The sequence below is a fragment of the Falco biarmicus genome, chromosome 2, assembly GCF_023638135.1.
Source record: "Falco biarmicus isolate bFalBia1 chromosome 2, bFalBia1.pri, whole genome shotgun sequence".
Taxonomy (NCBI): Eukaryota; Metazoa; Chordata; class Aves; order Falconiformes; family Falconidae; genus Falco; species Falco biarmicus.
In genome coordinates, this window is record NC_079289.1 from 33618412 (window position 1) to 33646313 (window position 27902).

At 41.2% G+C, this 27902-nt stretch overlaps 1 protein-coding gene across 2 annotated transcripts; it reads right to left on the reverse strand.

The window, feature by feature from the left end:
- Positions 1 to 2631: 2631 nt before the first annotated feature.
- On the reverse strand, positions 2632 to 27902 carry TNFSF11 (TNF superfamily member 11). Of its 2 annotated transcripts, none has more exons than XM_056329342.1 (5): positions 27522 to 27902; positions 19252 to 19419; positions 12595 to 12640; positions 12417 to 12515; positions 2632 to 5033 (listed from the first exon to the last, which is right to left on the reverse strand). In XM_056329342.1, exons 1-5 carry the CDS (start codon positions 27741 to 27743, stop codon positions 4612 to 4614), a joined length of 957 nt encoding a protein of 318 aa, XP_056185317.1. In that variant the 5' UTR covers positions 27744 to 27902; the 3' UTR covers positions 2632 to 4611. The 2 variants fall into 2 exon arrangements, with proteins under 2 accessions (XP_056185317.1, XP_056185318.1); XM_056329343.1 differs by lacking the exon at positions 27522 to 27902 and adding an exon at positions 23788 to 23960.

A 27902-nucleotide genomic window follows, 5' to 3' on the forward strand; every position in this document is an offset into this window, starting at 1 on the left:
TACACAAGAGGGCAGGCGGTAGAGAGCACATGGCTCAAACGCTGAACAAATGTCAGGAAAATATGCCCTCCCTAAACTTCATAAAATGGATTGTGAACAGACGGCAACAAATCAAAGACATCCAGCTCCTCACCTCCACCCCAGCACAAATACTTCCTTGGAAACCCAGCTAAAAACCCCAGCACATGCAGACTTAAGGCTAAAAAAAGCAGAAAAAAGAAACAACTGAAGTTACCTAGAAATCTCTGAAATTTGATTTAAACCACCTCAAGGTGACACGGGTTTCTCAGCTTTTCATGACTGAGCTTTGCTTTGGAGCTAGTCACAAATGGTAACGTTACACAAAGGTATGGGATCTAGACAGTCAGACCCCAGCGCACTCACCAACAGTTGGCAAAGTCCACAGGTTATGATCTCAAATACTTGCAACCAGGAAATACCGGACAAGACACCAATACAGGCAGGGAGAAAGAACAAGAAATTGCCTGCATACACATGTAAGAACACTTTCTGGTTTAGGCATGAGTTTTTGCAAATCACTGCAGCAAAATGCTGCATACGGTCACGTCTGTGAAGTTTTGCTGGAGACTAATTTCGTCACAGCAAAAGTATAAGCACACAATAATTGTCTGGAGCCCTCCAAAGCTGGTGCATCAAACCAAAGGACAGAATGGGCTGCTTTGTGTGTCCAGTCTGCTGGTTCCCTATTCCCCAACAGCTTCTCTTTCTCCCTATCCAGCTCAGCCTTTGTGTCAATGCTTCAGAAATCTTTTGACAAACATAATTCTTCTTGTTTTCCACCCAAAGACATGGCAAAGCCACCTGAAAGTGGGCCAAATAAGGGGATATATGCTTAGATCTGACCCAAGGCTGTCACCACCACCAGGAATAAAGAGCTGTAAGTCAGTGAGAGTGGGGTGAGCAGGAGACACTGGCAGCTGGAAGGAGCCAGAGAAAAGGAAGTGGGATAGACAGAAAAAGAAACACTCACTGGCTGGAAAGAGCTTGGGAAGGCGGAGGGGGGAGTACCCAGGTGCCAAAATATGCAATCGTAACCCCATATATGAAATTTACTTTTTTAGCAAGAACACAGTAAGAATATACAGATGTTTACATGCACGCAAACACACTGAATTCCAAATAAACCACTGCCAAGTAAGATTTTTTTAACTTCAAATTTCAGCCAATAATCATCCTCTATCCACAGACCAAAATTATCTTCTGAAGATTACAAACTAGGAGTCACATGTACCTTTCTTAGCCAAGAAAGCATTACCTTCTTCTCAAGGTAACTCTCTTAACTGATTAGTCTACTCTCTTCATTAATTGTGTCCTGACGAAGCAATCAAATAAATGAAGCAGACAGAACAGACACTTCCCGGGGAAGGCTTGGTTTTAGGAAGGTCAGTGCTACAGCAGGTAGTTTTACTTTATCACCTTGGCATATGGGCCCAGGCTGCCTTCAATGACGCTACTGAAGCTTTTCAATCTGTGGCTGCTCAGATATCTGATATAAAGAGCAAGATCAAACTGTACTAACAGCTCCACACGGAGCCTCTGGCTTCCCTTTAAATGCATGTAAAGGTAAGAAGGGACAAGGGCCACGGCAAGACAGGCAGAACAGGACCTTCCATTTGCTTTCTATGTTGCAGTGAGCGAGACTAGCCAGAGCTCGGTTTCTAATTATAAACCCCATGGTAACTTATACAGCCCCACAAGGACTATTTTACCACATCCCTCCCACCTAGTTCATCACATAGCCAGACAATTTTGCATTCAAAGGATGCTTAGGCAAAACAAAAGCAAAAACACCCCAAACCCACCACAACCCCAAAATCTTTTAGGCCTCAGAAGTCAGCACCCAAGGAAAAATTTAAAGCCCTGTATTGCTTTGTGAAATTCTGGTGCCTACAGGTGTGCTGCTGAGCTGAGGCACAGAAGCCCTCTTTTAAGCTCCGGTGGGTTTGGATGCACAGGTAACCAACCCAGGGGCTCAACACACGCTGCCCATGCTGTGACCTTACCTAGCACACACTCACAGCCCACAGCCGCGGCCACGCAGATAACGTTTAACACTGGTGGTTCCTCTCCTTCACATACCACCACCCACGGGCAGCCCATTTGCTAAGGTTAAATCCTAAGCACCAAGTCTAACTCAACTTTCAAATCATTCAAACCCCCAGTCTACCTCCCCGCAGGGCAGGGCTTAACCCCCAGAACAGAAACAGAGCGGACATTTTTCTCCCAGCCTGCCACCGGACATCTCTACAGTGGAAAAGATATGATTGATGTGACCTGTAGCTCTCGAAATTTTGAAAGAAAACCCCCAGATTCTTGTCATACCTGGTCTTGAACTGACAACTGTTTGGTGTAAAACATAAATGGGAAGTCCTAATTTCCAGCTAAATTTCCAATCCCTGATGATGTAACTCCACTTTAAAGTGGTGGATGCATGTTTGGAGCCAAATCAAAGCTTCATAAAATTCACTGTAATTGTCTCAAAATAGCAATTTGTGCCTCACTTGTGAGTTACACCATACTCAGCCTGTATGTTCTGAAGTCTCAACAAAATGATTGAAGCTGCACAAGAAATACAGGGACACACGAAAATAAAGAAATCACAAAGTTAATTTTTTTTTAGAAATATATTTTGTAAGAAAACAGTATTAACATTAACAAGAAAAGTTTATTATACAGTATAAAATAATTGCTTGAATTCAACATGGTTCTTTACCAAAAAAATAAAAAAAAAAAAGCCTGAGGATTTATATGAAGCCTCAATTCCTACAGATTTGAGTCTTTTGCCTTCTGTGATTCTTACCGCACTGAAGAGCGGGTTTTCCCACCATCACCCTTAGAGCACAGACAAACACTCCTAAAACCTCCCTCACCCCTTCCCCAACAAGTTGCTGTTCCCTGCCCAGATGTGCTCTAAACATCACCTGTAGTACTTTCAGCTCTCCCCTACACCCCACATACCCACCTCTCAGGTTCCACGCACCTACCCCTTTTGGCCAAGCAACTATACAAGCAACAACACCTGTTGCAGCTAGCTAGGAGTCTCCCTGTACTAATTTGTTGCCTAATATGAACAGTGGCCAGCCACTGACAAATAATGTATCATGGCTGAGTCGTTCTCAGCTGTCTGTTCTCATAAAACCTGTAAGAGTATCTCTTAACACTGCCATTCACCTGCCTGAGCTGGCAGAAGCACGCAGAGCTTTCGAAGCTAGAAGGGGAGACAAGGACAGGCAATGCAATGACATAAGCTTCACTTTTTTGGGAAACTAAGCTAAAAAAGTCATTAATTGCAGAATTTACAACTTGCAGATTTTGTTGTAGGAAAATATGCCTGTTCAGTAACTATAAATACCCCTACATTTCAATGGATTATTACATATTAATTTTTAAAATTTATTTTTTATTTAGGTAACGCCAGCTTTGTAATGTCAATTACCCTTGAGGTTTGAAAGGCACCCAGTGACCAGCATTCTGGTGTAATTATTCATGACATCGGTGTGATTCCCCCCCTCCCTATAATACTGACAAGATTAACAGAAATCTATTAAGTTAAAAAGAACAAAGATATATATTACATTTGCTAATTGCAAACAACCTCTTTTAGCTGCAATTTTTCCCATTGGGATTAAAAAGTGCACCAGTTTAACATGTCTGTACATTAAAAACAGTTTAAAACATTAAATATACAAACAGCAAGAGATTTTAAATATTTTGTATCAAATACTATAGGACAATATAATTTACTTTTTTTTACACAAAACATTACACCTGAAATATAACTTTAGATATTACAGAATATAAAAATACATACTTTTTGTCTAAAAAATGTCTTTGCAGGTTCTGGCACAAAGTAATACTTTAAAGGCACACTGTATTTTGGCAATCTATATTTGCAATTAACTGTGCAACAATAATAAAAATGACCTGTAATTAACCTTTTAGAACTGCAAGGCCAGATGATCTCCCTTCTTCCTGGAATAACCCTTTCAATCAGGTAAAAACTTAAGCTGAACTGTTTAGGTGTTCTGCAACTCATTTCTGCCACAGCCTGAACTCTCCAACCCTAATCCAGCAAAGCAAGAACAGGCTTAACTAAGCATGTGAAAAGCCACATCAAATGCATGGGATTAGTCATACTTTTGTAATCTCTGCCATCTCAGGGTCAGAATGCTCAACCCCAAGCAAAACTGAGGCCTAAATGCAAGCTGGGAGCCAAGTTCTTGTCTTGTCCTACGTTTGCACCAAAACTAGTAAAAGTAGCACAGGTCAAAAAGGGCAGAACTCGGAAACAGAAGTTCAATACTAATTGCTCTGATTTCAACTATGCCAATGTGAAAGTTGTAACGGCTGTACCGAAGCCAGTGGAGACATATGAAGTAAAACTGCTATAAGACTGAATCAGAACTATGTAATTTTGCCCTTTATGCATTTGTGGGACTCACGCTGGAGTCTGCACAGGGCAATAACGTGTCTTTAGAGATATATGGCTTATACAGATGCAATTGGGCTGCAAAAGACTTTCAGTTCTGTCTTCAAGTTGTTTCTGGACCACTAAAAACGCAAACAGTTTTCAGCACACTAAGGAAAGATTCAGTCTAAATCCCTAACTTTAAACGCCCCAAAATAAGTTGCTTCCTGTGATGAATCCAGTAGCAATGGGTTTGATACCTGGATACTGATCATTTCACCAGATTTTAATTTAAAAAACCCTCCTACATTTACAGAATAAAAATGAAATTCTGAATTCCCTGACCAGTATTTGGTGCTTCCTCCCTTCATCAACACATCCGAGCGCCTTATTTTAAGGTTTGTTTTAGTCATATACACCATCAGCTGAAGCCCTCTTTTAGTCAGGTTTCCTGAAGTTTCATGATGTCTGAAACAAATGTTAGCATAAAGGTAGTAAAACCCGTCTTGATTAACAATTAGTTTTCCATCATTGAACGTCATATTTGATAGGTTTGCCTGGCCTTTGTCATGATGCCAGGATGTGAGGTTGACTTTGCGAGTTCCTGAAGAGGGAAGAAAAAAAATAATTATTATTTTTAAACATTTAACAAACCCCAACATTTAGAAAGCAACCTCTGGGTTTTAGAATCAACAGCAACTAGAGTTATATAGCCTAAAGTGAGGATTAGACAGACAATTATAATAGAAATTCGTAAGATACTTTTTTCCATCATGAGCTGCCATATTTGGCTTACTATTTCTACCTGTTTGCCCTGCCACTAGAACATCTGCTGGACCATGGTACAACACACTTCCCCAACAGTTTGGCTACGCTAAGCAATCATGGAAGAAGCTCAGTACAGAAACTGCGTTCCACCTAAAACTTCATTTGAGTAACAAATACTTGAGAGGAATTTGAAAGGAAAAATTGCTAATGAAAAAACTGCTAATCTTGTTATTAGTCTTTAACTTGTAAATGTTTGTAAGGAATAACTAAACAAAATCTGAAAAGATGTTAAACTGAAAATTCTCCAAAGAGAAACCTTATGAAACCTTCCCATATTTCATGTTCTTGTGACTGTAGTGGTACAAAGGTAAACATCTTCATTTGAGAAACCCCCAAAAAAGGGCAAAAAAAGTCAGTATGCTTGTGCATCTTTAGTACTGCACAGTAAGTTGGCTACACTTTAGATAGCACTTCAAGTATTTATGACAAATTTTTTTTATGCAAAAACAATGTTTAGATTTAACCCAGTGCTTGCATATACTGGAATAAGGCTCCACAATCTGGTTTAATCATACCCTAGATATGCAGGATAGTGGCCCACAGCACAATCCTTATTCTTTGAGAAGTGTACAAATAGTTACAGCTGGGCAGTCACAGCTGTTCAGGAGGTAAACTCAGATTCTTTGTCTAACACCTTGCAGAAAGTCTTAGAAAAAAATCCTCTAGGAAAACAGATGTGACTCTGGATATATTGCTTTTTTTTTCCTTTTCTTATTTTTATTCTTTTTCAAGTATCTTAAGTTTCAAACTAGAAGCAATGAGCCGATATGCCATGCGTGGAGGAGAATGGTCCCCTTCAAGCAGTCTTAAACTGGAGATCCACAAATCAGGAAAGAAAATTATCATAATATTCTGCCTCTCCATAGAACATCATGCATGTGAGAATCAAAATACACATGTAACAGTTACTAAATCTGACTATCAAAAAAGATAGATTAATAGAATTAACATATGTAAAGAAGCATTATTGAATTCCTTCTAACACAAATCCTTTCAGCTCTGCCTGCATGATGATGGCCTGGTAAAGAGGAAGTTGTGCTGTATCTGTTAAGGTGACTGACTGCTTTGTGAAGAGGACAAAAAGGTGCTGAGAGACTGGAGATGTTTAGATTAGTTCTTCAGCTCAGCACTGTCACAGAAAGCTAACTTCGCATATACAGGTTCTAATGCCCCCCAGGAATCCTGGCCCAAAAGGCACCTCCTGGGTGCTGTCATCAAGTAGCCACACTGAAACCTCCAAGAGATGATACAAGCTGGTCAAGTCTCAGATCTCATTTCATTTAGATCCTGCTATTTGAGGCTGTGTTAAGAGATGGCCTGGCAGGTCAGATAGGGACCGAGAGAGAGCATTTGAGTCTTCCTTCTAAATCGGGTCATGTTTGACCCCTCGGATTAGTTTTGGTGGCACAGTGTTAAGAAGCAGATCTGCAACACCAGCCCAGTTAGCAATGCTACTACAGCTTGCGTATTATGTAGAGATTCAGAGTATTTTCTGTTGAGGAACATGCCCTGCAGCACACATCCCACAGCCCTATCACCTCCCTAGCTTCACCACCACCCCACTATAGCACCCACCTCATCTCACAGCCTCTGCCTGCAAAAAACAGAGGGACAGGCAACAGTGGGAGGAAGAGATCCAAGCAAGACCGGTGGGCACACACACGCAGAGGAAACAGCACTGTCCTGAGAAAGCTGCACAGGCCCTGACCCTTCCTGATAGGCACAAGCCACTAACACTACCTTTTATTCAGTGAAATGCACAGGGCAGAAGACAACAGATGAGAGTTGCCCAACTTTTTCTCCTACCCACTAGCAATTTTCACCACACAAGACTAACTATTTGTTCCATCCCACAGCCGTGGGTCCACACAGGCACCAGAGGACCTTACACCTTAGGCTCCCAGTGCATCTAAATGCCTGCTTGGAATATTCAGTACTCTATTCTGCCAACATCAAACGAAAACAACCTATTCCCACCAAACTTTCCATGGCACATGTCAGCGCCCAGTGCCCTCTAACTCCAAGCATATATCAAGGCATGCCCCAGAAACAATGCTCAGAAGCATGCAGGGGAAAAGCCCCAGGTACATTTCATTATTTAAAAAGATGCCTCTTGGACTTGTTTGCACAAAAAGTGAGGGGAAGTAGGGACAGGAATTTGAGAGCCATGAGTCTTCCCTAACTGCCAAGGGCAAGTAACTTTTGCAGCGTATGAGAATAATACTTCAATAGTAGTCCAGAACAAAAAGCTTTGGCATTCTTCCACAAAGACTTGAGTGAAGCACAGGCTGTCAAAGGCAGATCATAAATACTTGCTCCCTTATGGCTCCAGTGCAGGCAGGTAGAAATTATACAAGAAAAATCATACAAAGAAGCTGTCTTCTGTGCAGCGCCTCAAAAACCTCTGAAAACCATCAATTAATTGGAAGCGACACCAAGATCTTAAGTCTCTTCTTGTCTGGAATTATTCACCCGCAAGAGATGCTTAGATGGGGTACCAGAGTACACCTCTGAAGCACTGGGGATAGCTGAGGAAGTTGTAGAACTTCTTGTGTACAGTGTTAACTCTGCCAGAAAAACTGCAGGAGGATAGGCAAGAAATCACTGCTTGGATCAGAGGAGACACAATTCAGAGATATGGGACAGGAATGCATACATATGATGGAACAGAAAGGCATGCTGGTGTGCTGGGACTGACTGGTGGCCCACTGGGTAGTTGCTAGTCAGATTTTATTTACCTGGCAAGTAAACTTTTTAGTTGCCAGTGTTAAACAAGTAGAAATTTTGAAGACATCTTCAGTGGGAATGCATGATTCTCTGCTGAAGAAGGGGAAAGAGATAATAGGTGCCACAGTCATTTGTAATTGAGGTGCTGAGGTGGTGAAGTTTGTTCACACTGTTTTGGTGTTGAGGGCAATACTCATCATTCATCCACACTCACATAGAGGGACAAGCCAAAAGATGATAGAAGATGACCCTTATTGTTTTGAGCAGTGGATTAGCCTAGATAACTTCTGGAAGCTCCTTCCAACCTAAATGATAATGCTTGTATTATATTTTATACATATTATATATATAATATATATTATATAGATATATCATCATTTTATATATGCATGTATGATTGCATTAACTGAGGCAGATTGCCTTTTTGCCACAATTCAGAGCTTTGGAAGAGGCACACCACAGTCATTGGCACAGCACAAAGATACATTGGTAGGAGTTACGCCATGCAACATTTAATGGAAGGTTCAAGCAGGCTCTCAGCACTTCTGGTGGTAATACACCTAAATTTGGAGACACCAAAACCAATCACTATTCCAAGACACAGACAGAGGAGAAAACTGGAGCATGCAAGTGGAAAGTCAGCTGTACGTATAGCAGAAACTCTGAAATGTAACCCAAGCCACGGGACAATCAGAAACTCTGCAATACAGTATCTTCTGTGACAAAATTTACTATGAGCCATGAAAAAAAAACCATAGCACAAAGTCAGTCATGTTGACAGAGAAGGAAGATGTCTGAGGATAATGAGTAAGATAACATTCCAGACATAGTAAAAAGCATTATAAAAAAAGTCAAGATAATAAAGTCTTTCTGTAAATGTTGTTTTGATTACAAATCAAAACAATGTCTTGTATATTTGTGAGCATGAACTAATACAAATGAGTTTCAATAAAATTAATTACTGAGAAGTAATATGATGCAAGGGGACCAGAGGAGAAAGTAGCCCTGTACTGATAATTTCTTTGCATCCTAGTAGCTTTCAGGTATAAATTAAGCCTGAGGGAAGGACCAAAGCACTGTTTGCTCTGAAAAACTATTTTGGAGAAAAAGGGCAACTAAGCTGAACCTCTAGCTGTAAATAGCTCAGAATACTACAGCATTTCCTTAAGACAGTGAAAGGTATCAGTTCACATTCCAAATTATATATTTAACATTTATATTTCTGTTTGTGATTTTCTCCTTTAAACTGTGAGTAATTTCTGTAATCAATTTATAAACCAAAATTCACTGTTTTCATTTAAAACCTAGGTAGCATTTATAATGAGCTCTGGTAAAAACCAACCAGCAAGCATCCAGCTTTAACCTAAGGCAGCAAACCTAAAAAATACACACAGCAAGCCAAACCACTATGGCTTCTGCAGCCAAATGATGGGTGGGGACACCAAGATCTGGGAAGGGTTATTTTCCCCCTTCCTCATACTCCCCCTAGCTGCAAAAGTCCATGTGGAGCTTGATATTATTGTGAACCAGGTGAAAAAATAAAAGTGTTCCCTCAGACACTGCTCAGTGCCCCTTCATGAAAGGTGTTCAGTGGCAAACTACTTAAAATCCTGTTTGACAGTGATGAAGAATTAATATTCTCCCCACCCCCCAGACATTGTTTTCTTTGGATCAGAGTGATGACAGCAGAGAACCTTAAAACACTATGACCAGATCTGTCCAGACTCATGGATGGCATAAAATAAGTTAGAAGGATTTCAGATTAGAAGGATTTCAGACATGTAGGCTAAGGAGTCAGGGGAAGAAAACAGAAATTGCTATTTGCAGTCAGGGAATGGGAAAGAAACTCCTGGTGACCTTCAGGCAAATTCCTCATCCTTTATGCCTGTCATTAACCTCTATGCCACCCAGCCAAGTGGGTACTGCCTCATACCAGCCAGCATAATACTGAAGTGCCCCACAACTAGAGGTCCAGGGTTCCAGCCACCCATACTGACACAGCCCCTCACTGCTGCAATGCCCACAAGGACCGCAGAAGCTGTGCTCACAATTAACATCCTGGCCAATGCTCTTCCAAAAGAGTCAGAAGTCATACGCGCCAGATCAGGAGGTAATATGTTCAAGTCATCACATTGGTAAGGGGTTGATCTGCTCCAAGGAGAAACAGAGCAGCTTGTTGCCACACATGTATTTCTGATAGCTCCTGCAGACTGTGTTATTAAAAAAAAATAAATAGCATGAATAGAGCAAGCAATGCCTCCCTTGATATTATTCACAGATGTGCTATGTCACTCCTTGGAAGATCAATGCAGTGATGCACAACAGTAAAAATTATCACTACTAGTCCTGATAAAAATACAGTTTACTGCAACATCCAGGTAGACAGCAAGTAAATTCCCCACGGGAAAAGGTGGATTTCAAAGTGGGACACTGACACTCTCCACTTCTGTAGATGTAAGTGATCTCTCTGATTAGCAAATTAACTGAATCCTTCCAAAGACAAAATGCTAAGACAAGTTTACTGATACTGCATTTTCTACTATTGACCTATGTCAAAAGGCAATATCTGACTGAAACAGAAGCTTGTCAGGAGGCATTTGAGCTAATAAGAAAGCTTGTAGAAGTTCTGGCTGCCATCTGACAAGCTGCTTAAGCTCTCTGGTTATAAAGGCAATGTCAATGCACTTGAAGGGAGAAAGAATCCTATCCCTACAGGCAAGAAGCTGTACAAAAGTGCTTTGTCTTTAAATTGAGCAAGAGCAAGGTATTATACTATGCAGCCTGCTAAAAATCTAAGATTTCAAGCCTCAACACAGCATTCCCCCTTGGTTTGGTCATATGAAACAGAAAAGGAATGCACATAGCTTAGTAAGTTCAGCACTGCAGAAAGTATACAGCTTCAGAAGAAGAAATCAGTGGTGATCGATGTCCCCTCCTGTCTTGAGATCCTCTAATAGCTTCAGAAAACACTCTGGTTTACTTCTACCACACCAATGATGATCACTGTGTTGAGAATACAGAGAGAAAAATCTCAACTGACATTGCCCCAGGGCAAAAAAAGAAACATACTAAGATATCTTAAAATTGCAGGAATTAATCTTTTCCTCTGGAGTGTGTTCCAAGGCAGAATCATGCCTTGTTCCCTCATATCGTACTAGTGAGAATATTCCCAAAGCTATCCAAAGGTACCTGTGGCTAGAGAACAAGAGCTCTGGCAAGATAAAAGAATGCCATCCTCTTACCATAGGGGCAAATAAAAGCCACAAACATTTCTTTTTTCCCCCTACTCAATAGCTCAGAAACATACTGCATCCAAGTCAACACACTGAACAGAAACCCTGTTCCTCAGAGTACAATGCCATGATCTTTGACCTTCCTGCTAACAGACTAGGTGGATACAGACAGACCCTTGTGAATCTTTGGCATGTCTGAACATCAGGAAGGCCCTGAGAGTCTTGATGTGAAAAAGTCTATAGCAGCACTGCAACATAATAATGAATGGAATATGACAAAAACCTTTCCAACATGCCATTAGCAGAAGGAAACACTTGCTATAAATTCAGTCCTATGCTATGGGAGTACCCACAGAGGGCAGGGAACTAGCGGGCAAATTGTAATGACGCTGGGACTGCAGTTCTAGGCCTTCAACACCCCAAAATGAAAGATGTGCTTCCTTCATGGCAAGTTTTTACACTGATGGGCACCTGACGTGTGCGTTATGTATTCACATAAGATTCTCAGCTTGCAAATCCACCCTGAAGACAAATGTTGTGTCACCCAGTACAGAGCCAATTATACTTCAGCACACAAAAGGAGCGCTGCTGTGAAGGGTAGAATAGATGGACATAAGACATTCTTGAATTTTACAATAGAAAACAACATATTTCTTCATCTGACAACAGAAAAATCTTAGATTCAATGGAAGGGAAACATCTTCCAACCTGCAACATCTGGATTATGGCTAGTCATGTATAATATATCCTTGTATGTATGTACACATATGTCTGTGTGTATGTATACCTACAGCTGATGTCCAGTGTCAGTGAAGAACTCCAGATGGGCCTTACTAGCCCAACAAAAATAAGAAATGAGGAAAGCACTCAACGCCTACCTCCATTCCTCACCTGAAGACAGCATGAAGAGGTAGGCCAAGCCCTCACAGCTTGATCATGAAAACCGGTCATGTGAAATAGAGGCCATTCAGCACATAACAGACTGATGTGAGATACCTGAGGCAAAAGGGAAGCTATCCTGTTGTTAGCATTACCCCTGCTGCCTCTGAAATTCCTTAACACAACCGATTTATTCTCATTATCAAAAGCCATTTCTGAAATCCCAGTCTGTTGCTGGTATTGCTGAACTATTTTCATATACTTCATTGTTTAACACATTTATAGTAGCATTGGAACAATTCTCTTAAAAATGAACTTACCAGATGGAATATTCTTATCATCAATAATGAGATGGGCAAATGGCAGCTTCTCAGGTTTGTTTCTCTTGTACAGATCCATTCCTAATGCCTCCATTGCAGCTAGAGATAAAAGAATCACATTACCTCAGAAAGACAAGTTTAGAACTGAAATATTTCTTATTTGTAAACCAGCACCTACCTTTTTCTGGTCTTGGTGGTGCTCTTCCCATGACACGCTGGACTTCCTAAAATGAAAAAGAGTCACTGCTTTCAGTGCCTTGGTTTTGTAGTATCATGTATTTCAGGTAGTTTGCACACACTGTGTGTATGTATACATGGGGGCTGTTCTAACTGCAGTATATTCAGATACCTGGGACTCGTATTCTCATATTTACACGATGTATAATAACACACAGTTTAGCTGCTACAAATCAAATTACTTCCTCTGTCCAACACTTCTGATAAAGGTGCATAGGAATGATGATGTGTATGATCACTGCACTATTTATTGAAGTAGTGCTCACAGGACATTTACAACCTTTCTTACTTACTGCACTTGGAATATTTCTCAAAGTATAATGGAACAATAGCTGCTAAGAATGCACCACATAAAACAGAGTTATGAACTGATTTAATTACTTGGGGTCAAAAGGTAATGAAAGCAGCAGTTCTACATAGGGACTAGTGTGTAACCACACTAATAACTAAAGCTAAGCTCTGAATTTCACTTGTAATGAGGTAAATTAAAAACCTCCACCCCTCCCACTTGACCACTAACAGGGAAGAGGTTGCAGATCTACAAGGCTTTATAATCAAGGCTCACATCTAACAAGGTATGCAGGAACTGAAGGATTAAGCATATTCCACACCGGTACTGGGCCAAATGGACTGGGTGCCAGAGTTTGGAAATATGCATTCTACAAAACTGCAGACAAATTTTAACGTGAAACCAGTGTTACTCAAAAACAAGAACAGTGCAAGTAACAGACACCAGGCACCACAAAAAGCCTTGCTTTTAATAATCCATACCTGTTTTCATCTTGAGAAAACATAAAAACAGCAGCTTTCAAAAGTCTAAGCAGCCTATTCTTGTTACAAGCCTGGACTGAGTCTTGGTAACATTCAGTCCTCAGTTCTGTCCCTTGTTCTCCCATCACTCTCTTCATCTCATGTTTTCTAAAAAATCAGGCGTAATATTCTACTTGCTATTCAGAATAGCTCATACCATGAAGGCACCAAAATGTTTAATGAAAGGAAACATTTTGCTGAGGATAGAAAATCATACCTCATCTTTGAAACGTAAGAGAGGTCCTTTCTTTTGTCTGTGTCATATATATTGCTGTTCATCTGATTCAATACCACATATATGAAACATGGCTCAGATTTGGCCAGATCAGCAATGTTCCACTGTGCTCTCAATCACTGCCGTGTTTTAGAATTTGAAATCCTACTTTCAAAACACCCAAAGTCTTGCTTTCATGTAATTTTGCAGCCACGGTGAAATCTGTAATGCCTTAGCTGGTACATTTATTACTCTCACTTTCCCCTTTCAGTAGGTGTTTAAATGCTAAACCAATATGAAAAGCCACAGCAGTATGGAAGTTGTAGTATGACTATCAAAGCATACTCTTCAGCAGAGATATGCTGATTTTGTAGATAAAAATCATTAAGATGCCTTCTGCTGTAGAGACAAGAAGAAACTCAGAATTGCAACTTCAAAAGAAGCAAAACGCATGTCCACCTCCCCCATTTACATTCACTTTCCCTCTCTGATCTTCCTACATCAATGTCAGTTCTAGGTGCATGAAATGAAGCTCAATTCTAGAAGCTACACACCAGCACCAGCCTCTAGCCACACACTCTTTAACTTCATCAGAAGTAGGAAGATGACAAAAAATTGCAAGTACTAGGTACTACAAAAAGTGGCAAAAGCCTCTAAAGAGAACAAGACACAAGCTAAAAGACTGGGAGATGGACCACACTATCAGAGATTACTGGACCACGTTTACTCTCAATCCTTTCCCTGTAAAGGGAAGACTCCTTCGTTTTCTTGCTTTCTTAATGGCAACTTCTCAGACGCAGAGCCTGCTTTCGTATCTTTTCTTTCTGGGGGATGTGATAACATCCTTGCCTGAAAAGCCTACCAGGCAGATCCAAAAAAACCAGCCATGTACATTTTAATCTCCTATTATCTAAACCAGTACTAAAAAAAAATAAATCCCACATTTGGTAACTGTGCACCCCTTAAAGTCCTTGAACTGACCAATTTCTATCCTCCTCTTAACCTACGGTTTTTTTAGGAGTAAAGAGTTCTGCTTCTGCACACTTCCAAAGATGCTCTAGCTTTAACATCTGGGTACCTCACCTTCTGACACCTAGCAGCCTGACTGCTCATCTGCCATGTGGAACAGCTGTGGTCCTCATGAAATGCAGTCTGAGCTGCTTTCTTTCTGACTGTTGGTGGTGCTGTTCATCTGCAACATCACCACTTGGTAAGCAGAACCACTACCCAGGAAGACCTGGGTCAACAACTCTCCTTGTCCTGACTGTCTTGAGCCTACTTTCCTGTATACCAGGAGCATCTCTCTCCGACAGGAATATTCTCCTATACTCCTCTTGAAGCTATGCTATTATGCAATTAGGAATGCAAGTGCCATTACAACAAAAGGGAGATTATAAGAGTGAGCCCAACACTAACACACTGAAATGAGCTGGAAACTGTCTCATGTTCATTGACTCTTCTGTGTGCTTGTCACTGGATTAGAAGTGACTAACCTGTGGCCAGTAAACAGAAATCTTTCATCAGTTCTCCAAACACTGGATTGGTGCCAAGTTCTCTACTGGATTCTGACCAGCCCCACAAATTTTCATATTCCTTTCTGTTCTGTTGCTTCCAAAAGGAAGCTGAAATACATGAACTAATCCCTAGATAAAGATGGCCTATGGGTTTCCTCCTGAAAAGTAAGTAGTTCAGCACTTCTCTAGATTTTTTTTTTTTTTACTTCATGTTTCTACAGTTCCAAGGTGCTGATACACAACCTACCTCAAAGCATTTCAGCACATACTTGCTTTTGACTCCAAAAGACTCAAGGACCACATTTTTCAGTGGCTGCCTGCACATAGCCAGTTGTCTAAAGATAGCCTCTTAGTGGGATTATAAAAATTCCCTGGTAGCCTTACTGCAAGGAATTAAGAGCTAGGTTTTTCCAGATCTTTAAACTGCATTCTTTAGCACCTAAATGTCTTTAAGCATCTCATACCTAATCACAATGTACTACCATTAAGACAGCAGAAACAGCTTAACAGAACCTGTCACTAGAACACTGCTATAATGGCATAAGAACTGCTGACAAAATATTATCAGTGACTTCTTAAGACTGCCACCCACAGAACCATGAGTGCTACCAAGCTGTTGAGCTATTTTTAGAAAAACTGTACACAGAAATCAAACCACTTAGTCTTACAAAAAGCTGCACTTCTACACCTTTGCATCATTTGCTCACTGCCCACCAAGTTAATTCTGCTGGCCTGCTTCCCACATTCCAACCTCCTTCACACAGTCACTGTTCAAACAGACAAGCAGCCGGTCACAAAAATGAAAAATGTGTCTTCCTTCATCCAAGAAATTGAAGAGGCCATTGGGAAGCTGAAAAACTGTCACATTTTAAAAAATAAAATCATGCTTTAAGTGCCTGGAAGTTTGGGAACTGCTCTTTCCTCATCCACAGCAGGCTGCAGGTTTTAACCCTTAGTATCTCAGCATCTTCAAAACAAACAACTCTTCCTCTTCAAGTTACATCCGATGTTGAGGATGCACAGAGAAGGCTACGTTTGCAGACATGATATTTGCAAACAGTTTTTTCTCCCCTTTGGCTTTTATAGTATCACAATATCTACTTTGAGCAGCTCTAAGCAGCCTTTTGAGACCAATCAGAAAAGAACCCCTCTGGACATTCATGTATTGCTTCAAATGTGATCTTAAAGCTCTTTTGTGCAGTTGTTTCTTCTACTACCCGAGTGCTTTAAATCCGGTTAATACCAGGAGGAAGTATCTGATTATCTTGCCGGAAATTCAGCAATCTGAAGAAAGCTAATCAGAAAGGAAGTTAGATAGAAAGCACGTGAACCAATATTCATCAGAAGATAGTTCAGAGATCAGTAGCACTACAACCTCTACCCAAATGAGTATTCTGTTGCCTGCAGAAACTAAAAAGGCGTGTAAGGTTGCAGGAGAGAAACAGTGAAATTTTAGCAACTTACACCAATCGCTCATGAAACCTTGAGTTTGTCTATAACTATATGCACTTTAAATGTCTGCTAAGTATATAGATATCTTTGTAAGTGCTGCCCTAGAGGTCTAGTGAAGTACTCCGTTGCCATGTGGGAGACTAGTTTATGCCTGAATTCCCCAAGCTGCTAGAAGCTGGGAGTATTGCCAAGAAAAGTTACTTATGAATTGACCCAAGATATGTTTGTAGTCCTTTCTACTTCAGGCTCATAACAGACTTCACAAGAACTGTGGTTAGTACATGTGGAGTGCCAAAAGGTTTTTAAGATTACATGCAAGAAAAAGTAAGCAGACAGGCTAGGAAAGTGTATTATTTGTCTGCTTGAAAGTTTATGGGCAATATTGAAAATATGCTGTCTACTGAGTAAGCTGCTCCCTAAGCAGTATCTTTATCCTGGAATATATTAAGGAGTTCAACATTAGATTTTCATTAAAAGAAAATCTAGACCTGACCTTGCAGCCCTACTATGTTGGTTTTCATAAGAGCACTTTCATTTTCCATGTCAATGCCTGCTTTAGATTTAAGCACTAGGTCTACAGGTGTGCAAGGAAAACAGATGAGAACCAGTGCAGTAAGCTAAAAGCTGTAGCCAGACCATAAACCTGAGTAAAAGCAAGTTGTCTATTTTCATTTCCTGAACAGCTTGAATTGCAAAAGACAAAATTTGAAAAATCACAAAATGTAAACGGTATTTTAAAGCATTCTGTTTCAGTCACTTAACATGCTGAATTCAAATAATGCAATATGCTCAATTCAAATAAGGATACTGGTTCTTAAAACACACACAGGTTAGATTCTCCTTCAGTAAAGTGAAGAAAGCACAGATGATAGGAAACCACTTTCAAGTCACACCAGTCAAATTCCCAACACAGAGGATTAGCACAACTGGAAGTAAGATTCAGGTGCATCTCTGCCCTTCATTATGGCAGAGCCTACAGAACATGGTAAAGTATAATTTTGCCTTAACACTTTTTCTTTCACTTCTCTGATATACCAAAAAGAAGCAAATGTAGGTCCAGATGAGCATTTTCCTATCTTTATGTTTCTATGTGTCATCCATATATGATGACAAAACACCCCAGAATACTGACACAGCTGCTTAATACATTCCGTTGCATTCAAAGGAAATTCAGAGTCTGATTACTTTGGCAAGGGAAATTTTATTTTTCCCAAACTAATGACCATCAGCCAAAAAAGTTATCCCTACTCACTACTTATCTTGGCCACGGACATTGCAGCATTTAACCTCCATCCAGAACGGCAGGATATGCAGTCTCAGCTAAAGCCAATGCCTTTGTTGAGTAACCAGCAGCAAATGACCAGAACAGACACACAGGGCTGCCCATTCACTTACTGTAACAAGCTCCTTAGTCTGTCATGGGAGCTGCATGAACAAGCCGTCTAGTACCAGCACACAGGGCAAAGTAGGTGTAGTGTGAGAGTTTCTATAAAATGCTGAAGGAAAGAACTAATCCTACAGAGTTAGTCTTTCCCCCCCCCCCCCTTAAATTTTTAAAGGGGGTGGCTAGTAAAAGGGACAAGACATGAACTCTTTTAGGGTTTGTGCACAAAAAGATCTGTCACTCAGGGTACTCTTAAAAGCAAACATGACATTAGCACAATTAAAGTGCTATATAATTAACTCAAGTACAATTCACTCTGTGAAGTGTGAGTTCAGCTCAAACCTAATGTAATAACCTTTACAAAAAACTGACAGTCCTATGCAGATGTAAAGAAGCCAAGTTATAATGGACCTGGTAAGCCAGGAAAACCAAATACCACAGCATTCAGACATTCAGCTGTTAAATAGCCTATAATTAGCACTAAACACCATCACACAAAAAGATCAAAGCCAGTTACTGCAGCAGGGCTGACTTCTTTAGCTGACTACTTTTGCTATCTGTGTTTGGGAACAAGCTGTCACTCTCAACTGCTAGGCAAAGACTGTCCAGTTATGCTATAGCAAAGCAGCTCTTCTGCCAGAGTGGGAATGGTCTTCACAGAACAGAAAACTGGCAGTGAGCAAAAAAATAAAAAAGGAGATACTATCCCTCATTTTGGGCTGCAGAAAGAGTAAGAAACAAGAGCAAATGAGAGCAAATGTTATCTCCTCTGTCTTTCAGGCAATATTTTGCCTGCTAATAATCTTGACTTGGGAGAATCTTGTCAGAAACAGGAAGACTACTTTGAAAAAAAAAAATGTTAAACTGTCCTTTATGAAAATCCAAAGTGTCAGCAAACCTGTACAAACAGTAGGATAAACTACTACCTTCAGGCCCATCCAAATGTCAGAATGGCCAATCAACTAAATGCAGTTATAGTTTTCTCAATGCAACTTCAAGTCTTCCTTTGTTAAAAAAGTAAAACCCAAAATGTGTTTGAATACAGAATTGGTTAACTACTACCAGGCTCATGAGCAAAGACCACATGACCTTGGATGGAACTTCAGGTATTATTTGAACACTAGAAAACACATCATAGAACTTACCTCTGAATACAGATGTTGGAAAAATTGTTTTAAGTTCAACAGGAGCACAAAATAAAGGAATAGTCTGGCTGTCACTTACCTTCTGCACAGCTCTTTGAAGAGCCTGCTTCATACTTCTACATGATTCTGGTATCAACTTTGCTTCTTGATTTTCAAAGGATGTATCATGCAAATCTGTATTTTCTTGATGTCCAAAAAGTGTTCTGACACAGTGTGCATGTTCTTTTGAAATTCTAGTAGGGTCCATCTGAAACAAAATTATAAGTACAACCAGTTTTAAGGGTCTGTCCAAGAGACATTAAAAGCATTTCATTCAGGAAGAATTTTCAACCACCAAGAAGTCTGACACCTAGCTAAGTTTATTATCTAAATTTTTACTGTAAAAAATTGAGAGAAGGTGGTTTATTTCATTCAAGAAGCATGTGACAGAAGAATTATTTAACTTCTTGAGCTGCCTAGTTCGTTAGTTTAGATGCGTGGTGTTCAAAAGTTAATGATAAATCCCAGTCTTACGGTAAAATACATAATCCTGAATTCCATTTTTCAACCACTTAGTGCAGTATCACAATTATTTTCGCTGGCAACATACACTGTCACCTTGCCTGTAAAAACTATAGTTTGCAAGGTGGCAAGCAAATGTCAAACTTTGGGAAAGTATGTACAATATCTAGCACATCATTTTCAAAAGGAAAAACAGAAGAGCAGAAGCCAGTTATCACAAATTATTTTGTAGGTGTGCTGGTTTGGGCTGGGATAGAGTTAAATTTTCTTCATAGTAGCTAGTGTAGGACTATGTTCTAGATTTGTGCTGGAAACAGTGTTGATAATTCAGGGATGTTTTTGTTACTGCTGAGCAGTGTTTACAGAGAGCCAAGGCCTTTTCTGCTTCTCACACCACACCGCCAGCGAGTAGGCTGCGGAAGCACAGGACTTTGGGAGAAGACACAGCCAGGACAGCTCATCCTAGCTGACCCAAGGGATACACCATACCACATGCCATCATGCTCAGCAAATAAGCAGGGGGAAGGAGGAGGAAGCAGGGGACATTTGGAGTGATGGCATTTGTCTTCCCCAGTAACCATTACACATGATGGAGCCCTGCTTTCCTGGGGACAGGTGAACACCTGCCTGCTAATGGGAAGTGGTGAATTAATTCCTTGCTTTGCTTGTGCGTGCACAGCTTTTACTTTACCTACTAAACTGTCTATCTCAACCACGAGTTTTTTCACTTTTACTCTTCCAAGTCTCTCTCCCACAGCGGGGTGGAGTAAGCAGGTGGCTGTGTGGTCCTTAGTTGCTGGCCAGGGTTAAACCAATGCAGTGGGCAAGAGATACTGCTGCATTAAACAGTCACCAAGTAAGATGGCACAAATTCAGAAAGACGAAAGGATGATAAAACTGTACCACAAAACAATTCCGCTTCATGGGACAAAGACTGGTAAATTCAGAATATCTGCAAGATATTCTTAGCCATCAGCCTTTCTGATTGAATCAATTATAATTTTAAACTGTAAGTTTAGAATACTCCTGAATTCTATTAGTTAGATAAACCAGAAGGACATTCCAAGGATTAGGATTATGCCTTGGCAGAATTTAATTGCATAAATGTTATTTAAACCACCTCACCCTCTATTTCCACACTCCATATACTTTACACTCAAGAGATACTAACCAATATCTTTCAGAGATAGCCTAAGACTCTCAGCAGTTACTATCAACTTGTATTTAAGCCACTTTTACTTAAGGCTTGAAGGATTTGGGCACTCAAAACCTTGTCTAAGTTCTCTAACTGTATCAGCTGGTCTAATTAAGAACATTTACTTCTCTCTGCATCAGGAGGAAGGAACAATTTTACCTGAGAATTACAAAAGGTAATAATACATTATTTGTCATTACAATAAGGGAACGCCAAGACATTATGGATAGCGCTTGACAAGTGTTCAGTTTCCTTTAACATAGCACTGAACAAAACAACAACAAAACAGCAAGAGTGAATCAAACACATATCATTTGTTCACACAAACATAAAACTGACTCCCTAACACCCAAAAAGAACCAAGTTAATTTAAAAGCACAAGGGTAAGATTACAGAGGTGAATTTAAATGTATGCCAGTCAGGCAGCCATCCAACAGACACACACAGCAGAGAAACATTTGTTGCACAGATGGCAACACCAAATGCTGCTTCCTCCATCACCACCCTTCTGCTGAAGTCTCCAGACCAGAGACGTTTGCCGGATTCATCCAGATCATCAGCCCCTGTGCCCTGGTTTAGCCATCTCTGTTATCCCTGCAGATGCCACAGCTTTGAGCAGAGGGGTAGAGATTAGTTACAGAATGGCTTGGAGACACTAACATCTTCCTGAGATGGACTGACACAGCTGAACCTGAAATAAAATCTATGAATTAATCACCAAAAACTACCCTAATGACTTCTGAAGTCAGCTAGTGCAGTGCAGCCCCATTAATTGTTTAAGCAGATCTAAACCAGCACCTCTGTGCTGTCACCCTTCTTCTCCATAAAATTTCATTCCTGGTTCTCAGCTTCCTCTTCTAAATCAATAACCTGGGAGGAATTACTGCTGGTCTAATTTGCTGAAATAATAGCATCCTGAAACCAACCCACTCCAGGTATCACACAAGCATCATGGCCCATATAGGGACAGGCATAGGAATGAAAGAGCAGGAAAGCAGCAACAGAAGAAACAACTGCAGAACTGCACCCTCAACTCATCTCTCCCAGTATGTTCTACTAGTATCCAGAACTCAGAAATATCGACTGTAAACAGAAAGAAAAAAAAAGGCACAAAATGTTCACCAACAGCTGCTAAAAGGCAGTTAATACTGAATTAACTGGGCTAGAAGGTACCTCTGGAGGTCTCTAGTCCAGCCCCCTGCTTGAAGCAGGGCCAACTTGTAACTTAGGTCAGGTTGGTCAAGGCCTTGTCTAGACAAGCTTTGTGTAATCTCCATTGATGGAGACTTTCCACCTCTCTGGGCAAACTGTTCTACAATTTAACCACTCTGTCTAAAAACACTGGTTTTGATGTCCAGCTAGAGTTCTCCCTGCTGCAATTTATGACTGCCTGTTTTTGCTGTGCACTTCTGAAGAGGCTGGCTCCATCTTTAGGCAGCTAAAAACAGTTATTAGCCTCCCTCATGTTAGTATGTTCTTCCTTAGGTTTAAAGAATCCAGTTTTCCATTTCTGACACACTACAGTCCCTACCTCTCACAGTGGTTTTCTGCTGGACTCTCCAGTTCATTGATACACCTCTGGTACTGAGGGACCCCAAATAGGACCTGTTATTCCAGATACAGCCTCTTATGTTGGGGTTGTTAGAGAACCTGAGGGAATTAAGTGTCTTCAGCAGGATCTGGGTGTCTGTATTCTCCCCTCCACGCACTTCACAGAAGATAGAAGCCACAGCAAATAACTGTCAGTAGATATTTTTATCAGTAATTCTACTAGTGAGAGACTACTATCACAGTTTTGGATTTATTTAAACACATCTTCTGAAAAGCAGACAAGAAAACTACGTTTTACAACACGAAGATCATGAAATTTGAAAAGGCCTGATTATCCAGCATGAGAAATCATACAATCATAGAATGGTTTGAGTTGAAAGGGACCTTAAAGATCATCTAGTTCCAAACCCCCTGCCATGGGCAGGGACACCCAGTAAGACCAGGTTGCTCAAAGCCCCATCCAACCTGTCCTTGAGCACTTCCAGGGATGGGGCATCCACAGCTTCTCTGGGCAACCTGTTCCAGTGTCTCACCACCCCCACAGTAAAGAATTTTTTCCTAATATCTAATCTAAATCTATCCTCTCAATGCACAGCGTAGACTTACAGCTATCACCCATCAGCAGTCAGCCAAATGTGTCACACAACACTGTGCCAGAACAGTAACAGCAGATTGTACAGAAGCACTTACTAGGATTATAGTTCATCTGCTGAATGCTTAAGACAGAAAACCAGAATCTCTGCACATACAGCTGTAAGTCTTAATGGAAACACTGTAAATGATAGCTTCAACAACTTAAAGCTATGCATCCCACCCTGACAAACTGTAAGTCTCTAGAGATGTAGTGCTTGAAAACTGAAGCTCTGAATTTAGACTAGCTAATCTACCTGACTGCCCTTATCTTTTTCAAAGAACACCTAGACTTCACCACCTTCAACCATGAAAATTGGCTCACTTGTCTGAAAAGGCATTCTCAGAAATCCCACATCTTGTATCCTCATAAAGACCATGTACTGAACTGCCATAGCTGTAAACAAACATTACCAAACACGGAGACCAAAACTGTGGGCAAGAAGCGACGCACAGAAAAAACTTTCAAGGAAGTGTTTTGAGAAGAACTTCCGAAGAGCCAGATGAAATACTGGAATGTTCTACAGGAAGAAGCTTGCAAGGCAGAGACCTTCAGCATGAAGTCCTAAACATTTAATACCTGGAAGAAATACCAAGATGCAGCAAAAAATATTGGAGAAAGCTTTGTAACACCCTAAGCAAGCTAAATACCCCAGAGGAATTACCTTATTTAAAAGAGAGGAGCGTCTAGCTTATTTTTCCTATGTTACTGCTGTGTACACATGAATCATGTCTGACCTTGGTCTGACACCATATCTCTGTTGGTGTCCCTTGATTTTCAGCATCTCTCATCATTCTAGTTGCAATTCTGGGCTCTTTTCACCTGACTCAGGGCAGCCAAAATGAACTCCAGCACTGAGGGTGAGACCAAATGAATTGACAGTTGTCCGATGTTAAAAGGATTCAGTTTCATTTTAAATGATACAATACATTCCAGACACTTTTACCTATTAAATTTTGCCTCAATTATGAGATTTTACAGTACCACAGTCTGTATTTACTCCTTACAATAAATATCTAGCCTTTATATTTGCACTTAATTTCAAACTTAAACAAATTTCCAGATTATCAAATATCACTTTGTACTCCATGAGTGTAACCACCAAGCTTCTAAAAAGTGCTAATGACCCCCAGAAGGCTGCTTTCTGTTAGCTGCTGCTCTACAATACTCATGAAACTTCAGATGAAATCTGAAAGGCAATTGTTTAAAAGCATACTGTAATGAAAGTGAGAGTTCCACAGACCCACAAAGTACCAACAAAGATCTGACTTCCAGGTCCTCATTTATCCAAGTGTGAGTTCTTCAATATGATACAATACAGACCTTTTTTCTAATGGGAAAAATGGATAGGCTTGGAGTTCTAGGTTAAAATATGGGAGTTAGACATCCAGTCCCCACATTTGGTTTTGAGTGCATCCAGCTTGTTCTACTGCCCTCCAGTCCAGTCAGTGCTAGACCAAACTCCTATCGGTTTATGACCTAAGTACATTGAGGAAGTGAGCCAGAAAGAAAAGTTTAAAAGGAAAGCTTTCGGAGACTATACTCTAGCATGTACCAGTTAAACTAAATACTTTGGTCTCTCACCTTGTGCTGTGCATGAGACTATTACATGATGATCTCCAGCTGCTCCAAGTATCTAACTATATATTCATGGCATTTTCATTGATCTTGAGCAAATGTTCTTCATGAAGTATAAGCAAAGTGAACACTTATGACAAATACATTTTGTTAGTGTTTGATTTCTTGGATTCAGCACACTGCACAAGACAGTCCAAAAAGAAAAGCCAAAACATTTTTATGTTTTTATATTTCAAAACACTACGACGAGAGTATCAGAAAAAGTGAAGAACTGAATTTTATCTTTTTTTTGATGTATCAACTATTGTCTCATTTGCATTGTGCTGCATTATTTCTTAGCCATGAACATGTGTTTACCCGTGAAAATCTAGTGTCAGTTTTAGTGATGTGTCTTGTGAAATTCCAAATGCTCAAGCCACAAAATAAACAAAACTAAGGAAAACCCAAAACCTCTACTATTGTCTCAGCTCATATTGTGTCATGATCCAGCCCAAATAACTTTATGCAAATACAGAGAAAATGTGTATGGTAAAACTGAGTCAGAGTTTACTCAGCCTCTTAAGTACAGTTTTAAAGAGCTTGTAAAACAATTTCTTATTATCAGCCTATACAGTCAAATCTTTCTAATTCACCAACCAAACAATTCCAGTCTTTTGATGCACAGCTTCCATTATTAACTTCTCATTATTTTAACAAAATACACCACAATACTTAAGTTCTGTTAAAGTACAAATTTAGATAGCTGAAATTTATACTGAAAAGTATAAATTGAGATAGCTTAATACAACTAAATTTGACAGCAATCTTTTGAAAAGGTCAGATCATGTCCCATGTCAATAAAACAATCTGCAAGACATTTAAGTAAGACTTATTTCACAATTTAAAAAATGGCAAATAAATATGGATTACCATATCTTATTATTGCGAATTAAATACTTACATCAGAAGTATACTTATTATTCTATTTTTCAGTGATGGCAAAGAAGACATTTTCTCCATTAGAATTTTCAGGCAATGACTTCAGTCAAGTCTACATCTAGCTACATCATCTCTTTTAGATATTTCAGAAGTTCAAGTTTACAAAGGACTCTATCCAATAGCATTAATCCAGATCTACAGGAACAAGAAACCAGCAAGAGAATTAAGCTGCCAAATGCAGAATTACACCCATTACATAATTTTTCAAATTAGGAAAGCAGAAGAAAAATAGCCATTATGGTAAGAAAGCTCTTTGTACCCTTTGTTAGGCAGTGTGATGCACTGACATGATCAGGAAGAGATCTTAACAACAGAGGGGGAAGGTAAAGAGAACTGAGAACTAGGGTTTTCAAAAAGTGTACTTTGATTAGTTGTTTTGATTGCAATGGCTCTCTAGCCTACTAATCAATGTATAGCTATGCATTTCTAAGCGATATGTTTTGACAATGATGTCTTTTAAAGTTTGTGCAGATCTGGAGTGAAAACCATTTCTCTGCCACAAGCTGAAACAGGCACTAATTTATTTCACTGTCACACAAGCTTTAAGCTACCTTACAATGAGTCCCAGAAATTAAATGACACTCTTCTGAAGCATGCAGGATATAACTAAGTACTGTACTGCCATTCCATTTTATTTTGTAAAAATGGCAAACACAAAGCCATTGTCAGTAAGAAAATATGGTCTGCATAATAAGTGATCAGCAGCATTACTGTATGTTTGATAGTTATTTATCTGTTTAAGTGGGCATACATTTGTGCAACATATTTTCAGAGTGCACTCTGTTAAGAAATCCAGTCTGCTACATCAAGATCAAGCGCATCTACCTAGAAAGTAAACCGAAAGAAACGGGTTTCCACTCACTGCTGACTTCAAATGAAAGGTACACACAGCAGACGTACCACTTCCATGAAGGCAGCGAGGCCCCTATTAACAGAACTAATTAGCATCCAACGAAAAAGCCAAGCAAAAAGCTAACACCCAACCCAAGAAGCAACCAGCCAGCAGGCCCCCACTTCCTCTGAGAGGGCTCTGCCCGTCGGGTAAGAGGCACAGCAGAGTGAATCCAGGCAGCCAGCTGACCCATTTCCAAGAAGCAGACTCCTCATCTCTCCGAAAGCCTAACCGCTCATCACCTCATCTGCCCCCACAGCAATACCTCTCAGAGCTCCCTTCTGCACGCACCACTGCCTCTCCTGAAGCATCCCCCCAGCAGGCCTGTGGCCTGGCTCTGAGACCAGCTCCTGAGCTGCACGCCGCAGGCATCCCCCAGCCGATGCCCGCTAACACACAGACCCTGCTCCCCAGTGCCCTGCGCAGACCAAAGGGCAAACGATCCCAAGCGGCGTTGTGTGGTGGTTTGTTGTGTTTCTTTTTTCTCCTTAAAGACATTTCTCCCACTGGTGAAACACAAATGGCAGCCAAGCCGTGTCAAACACCTCTCCGGTGAATTACCAAAGCCCACAAGACTTCAGACGACGGCTCATTAAGCTGCTTCCCAGCTCAGGGTCTCCTCATGTTCGACCTGGCTAACAAACCCTGTCCGCCAGCGTGCACCCCAGGCCGGCACGCTACCTAGTGCGCCTCAGGCTAAGCAGCTCCAGAGACCAGGGGATCAGCACAAGCCGGGCAGGGTACGGGCAGCCCTCCAGCCCGACAGCCTCCCAAAGCTGGGCCAACCGCATAGCCAGATAAGGGCGTTCTCTGACTTTTTTTTTAATTAATCGCCTCAATCCCACCCGACGCGAGGAACTTCAGCCCCTTCTGAAAGGTGCGAGGCGGTCGCTGCCGCCCTGCCCTGCCGCTCCCTCACGGCGCGGCTGCCGGCGCCCAACGCCCGCCGAGAAGGCGGGAAGGGGCCGCGCCGGCCCCCTCACCCCGCCGCCGCCTCCGGGCGCCGGCAGAGGCGCCGCTTACCTGAGCTCGGAAGTAGAGAAAGAGGGCGACGCTGCAGACCACCTGCCCCAGCCCCAGGAGGACGAGGGCGGCGAGGAGGGAGCGGGAGGCGGGCGGCGGGTGCGGATGGGCCGGCAGCGGCGGCGGTGGCGGCGGCGGCGGGGCGCTCTCGTGGGCGGCGCCGCTGCCCAGCTCCTCCGAGCCGCGCAAGTACTTGGTGTAGTCTCGGCTGGCGCGTCGCATCGCGGCGCGGGCAGCTGCGCTCCGCTCGGACGGCTCCACAGGCGGCCAGCGGCTCCGCCGAGCTCCCCAACCTCCACGAACAGCCCCGCCGCCCCGGCCGGGCACCTCTTATAAAGTGGGCGGCCAATCAGCCCCAGGCAGCGTGCCTCTGCCCCCCCT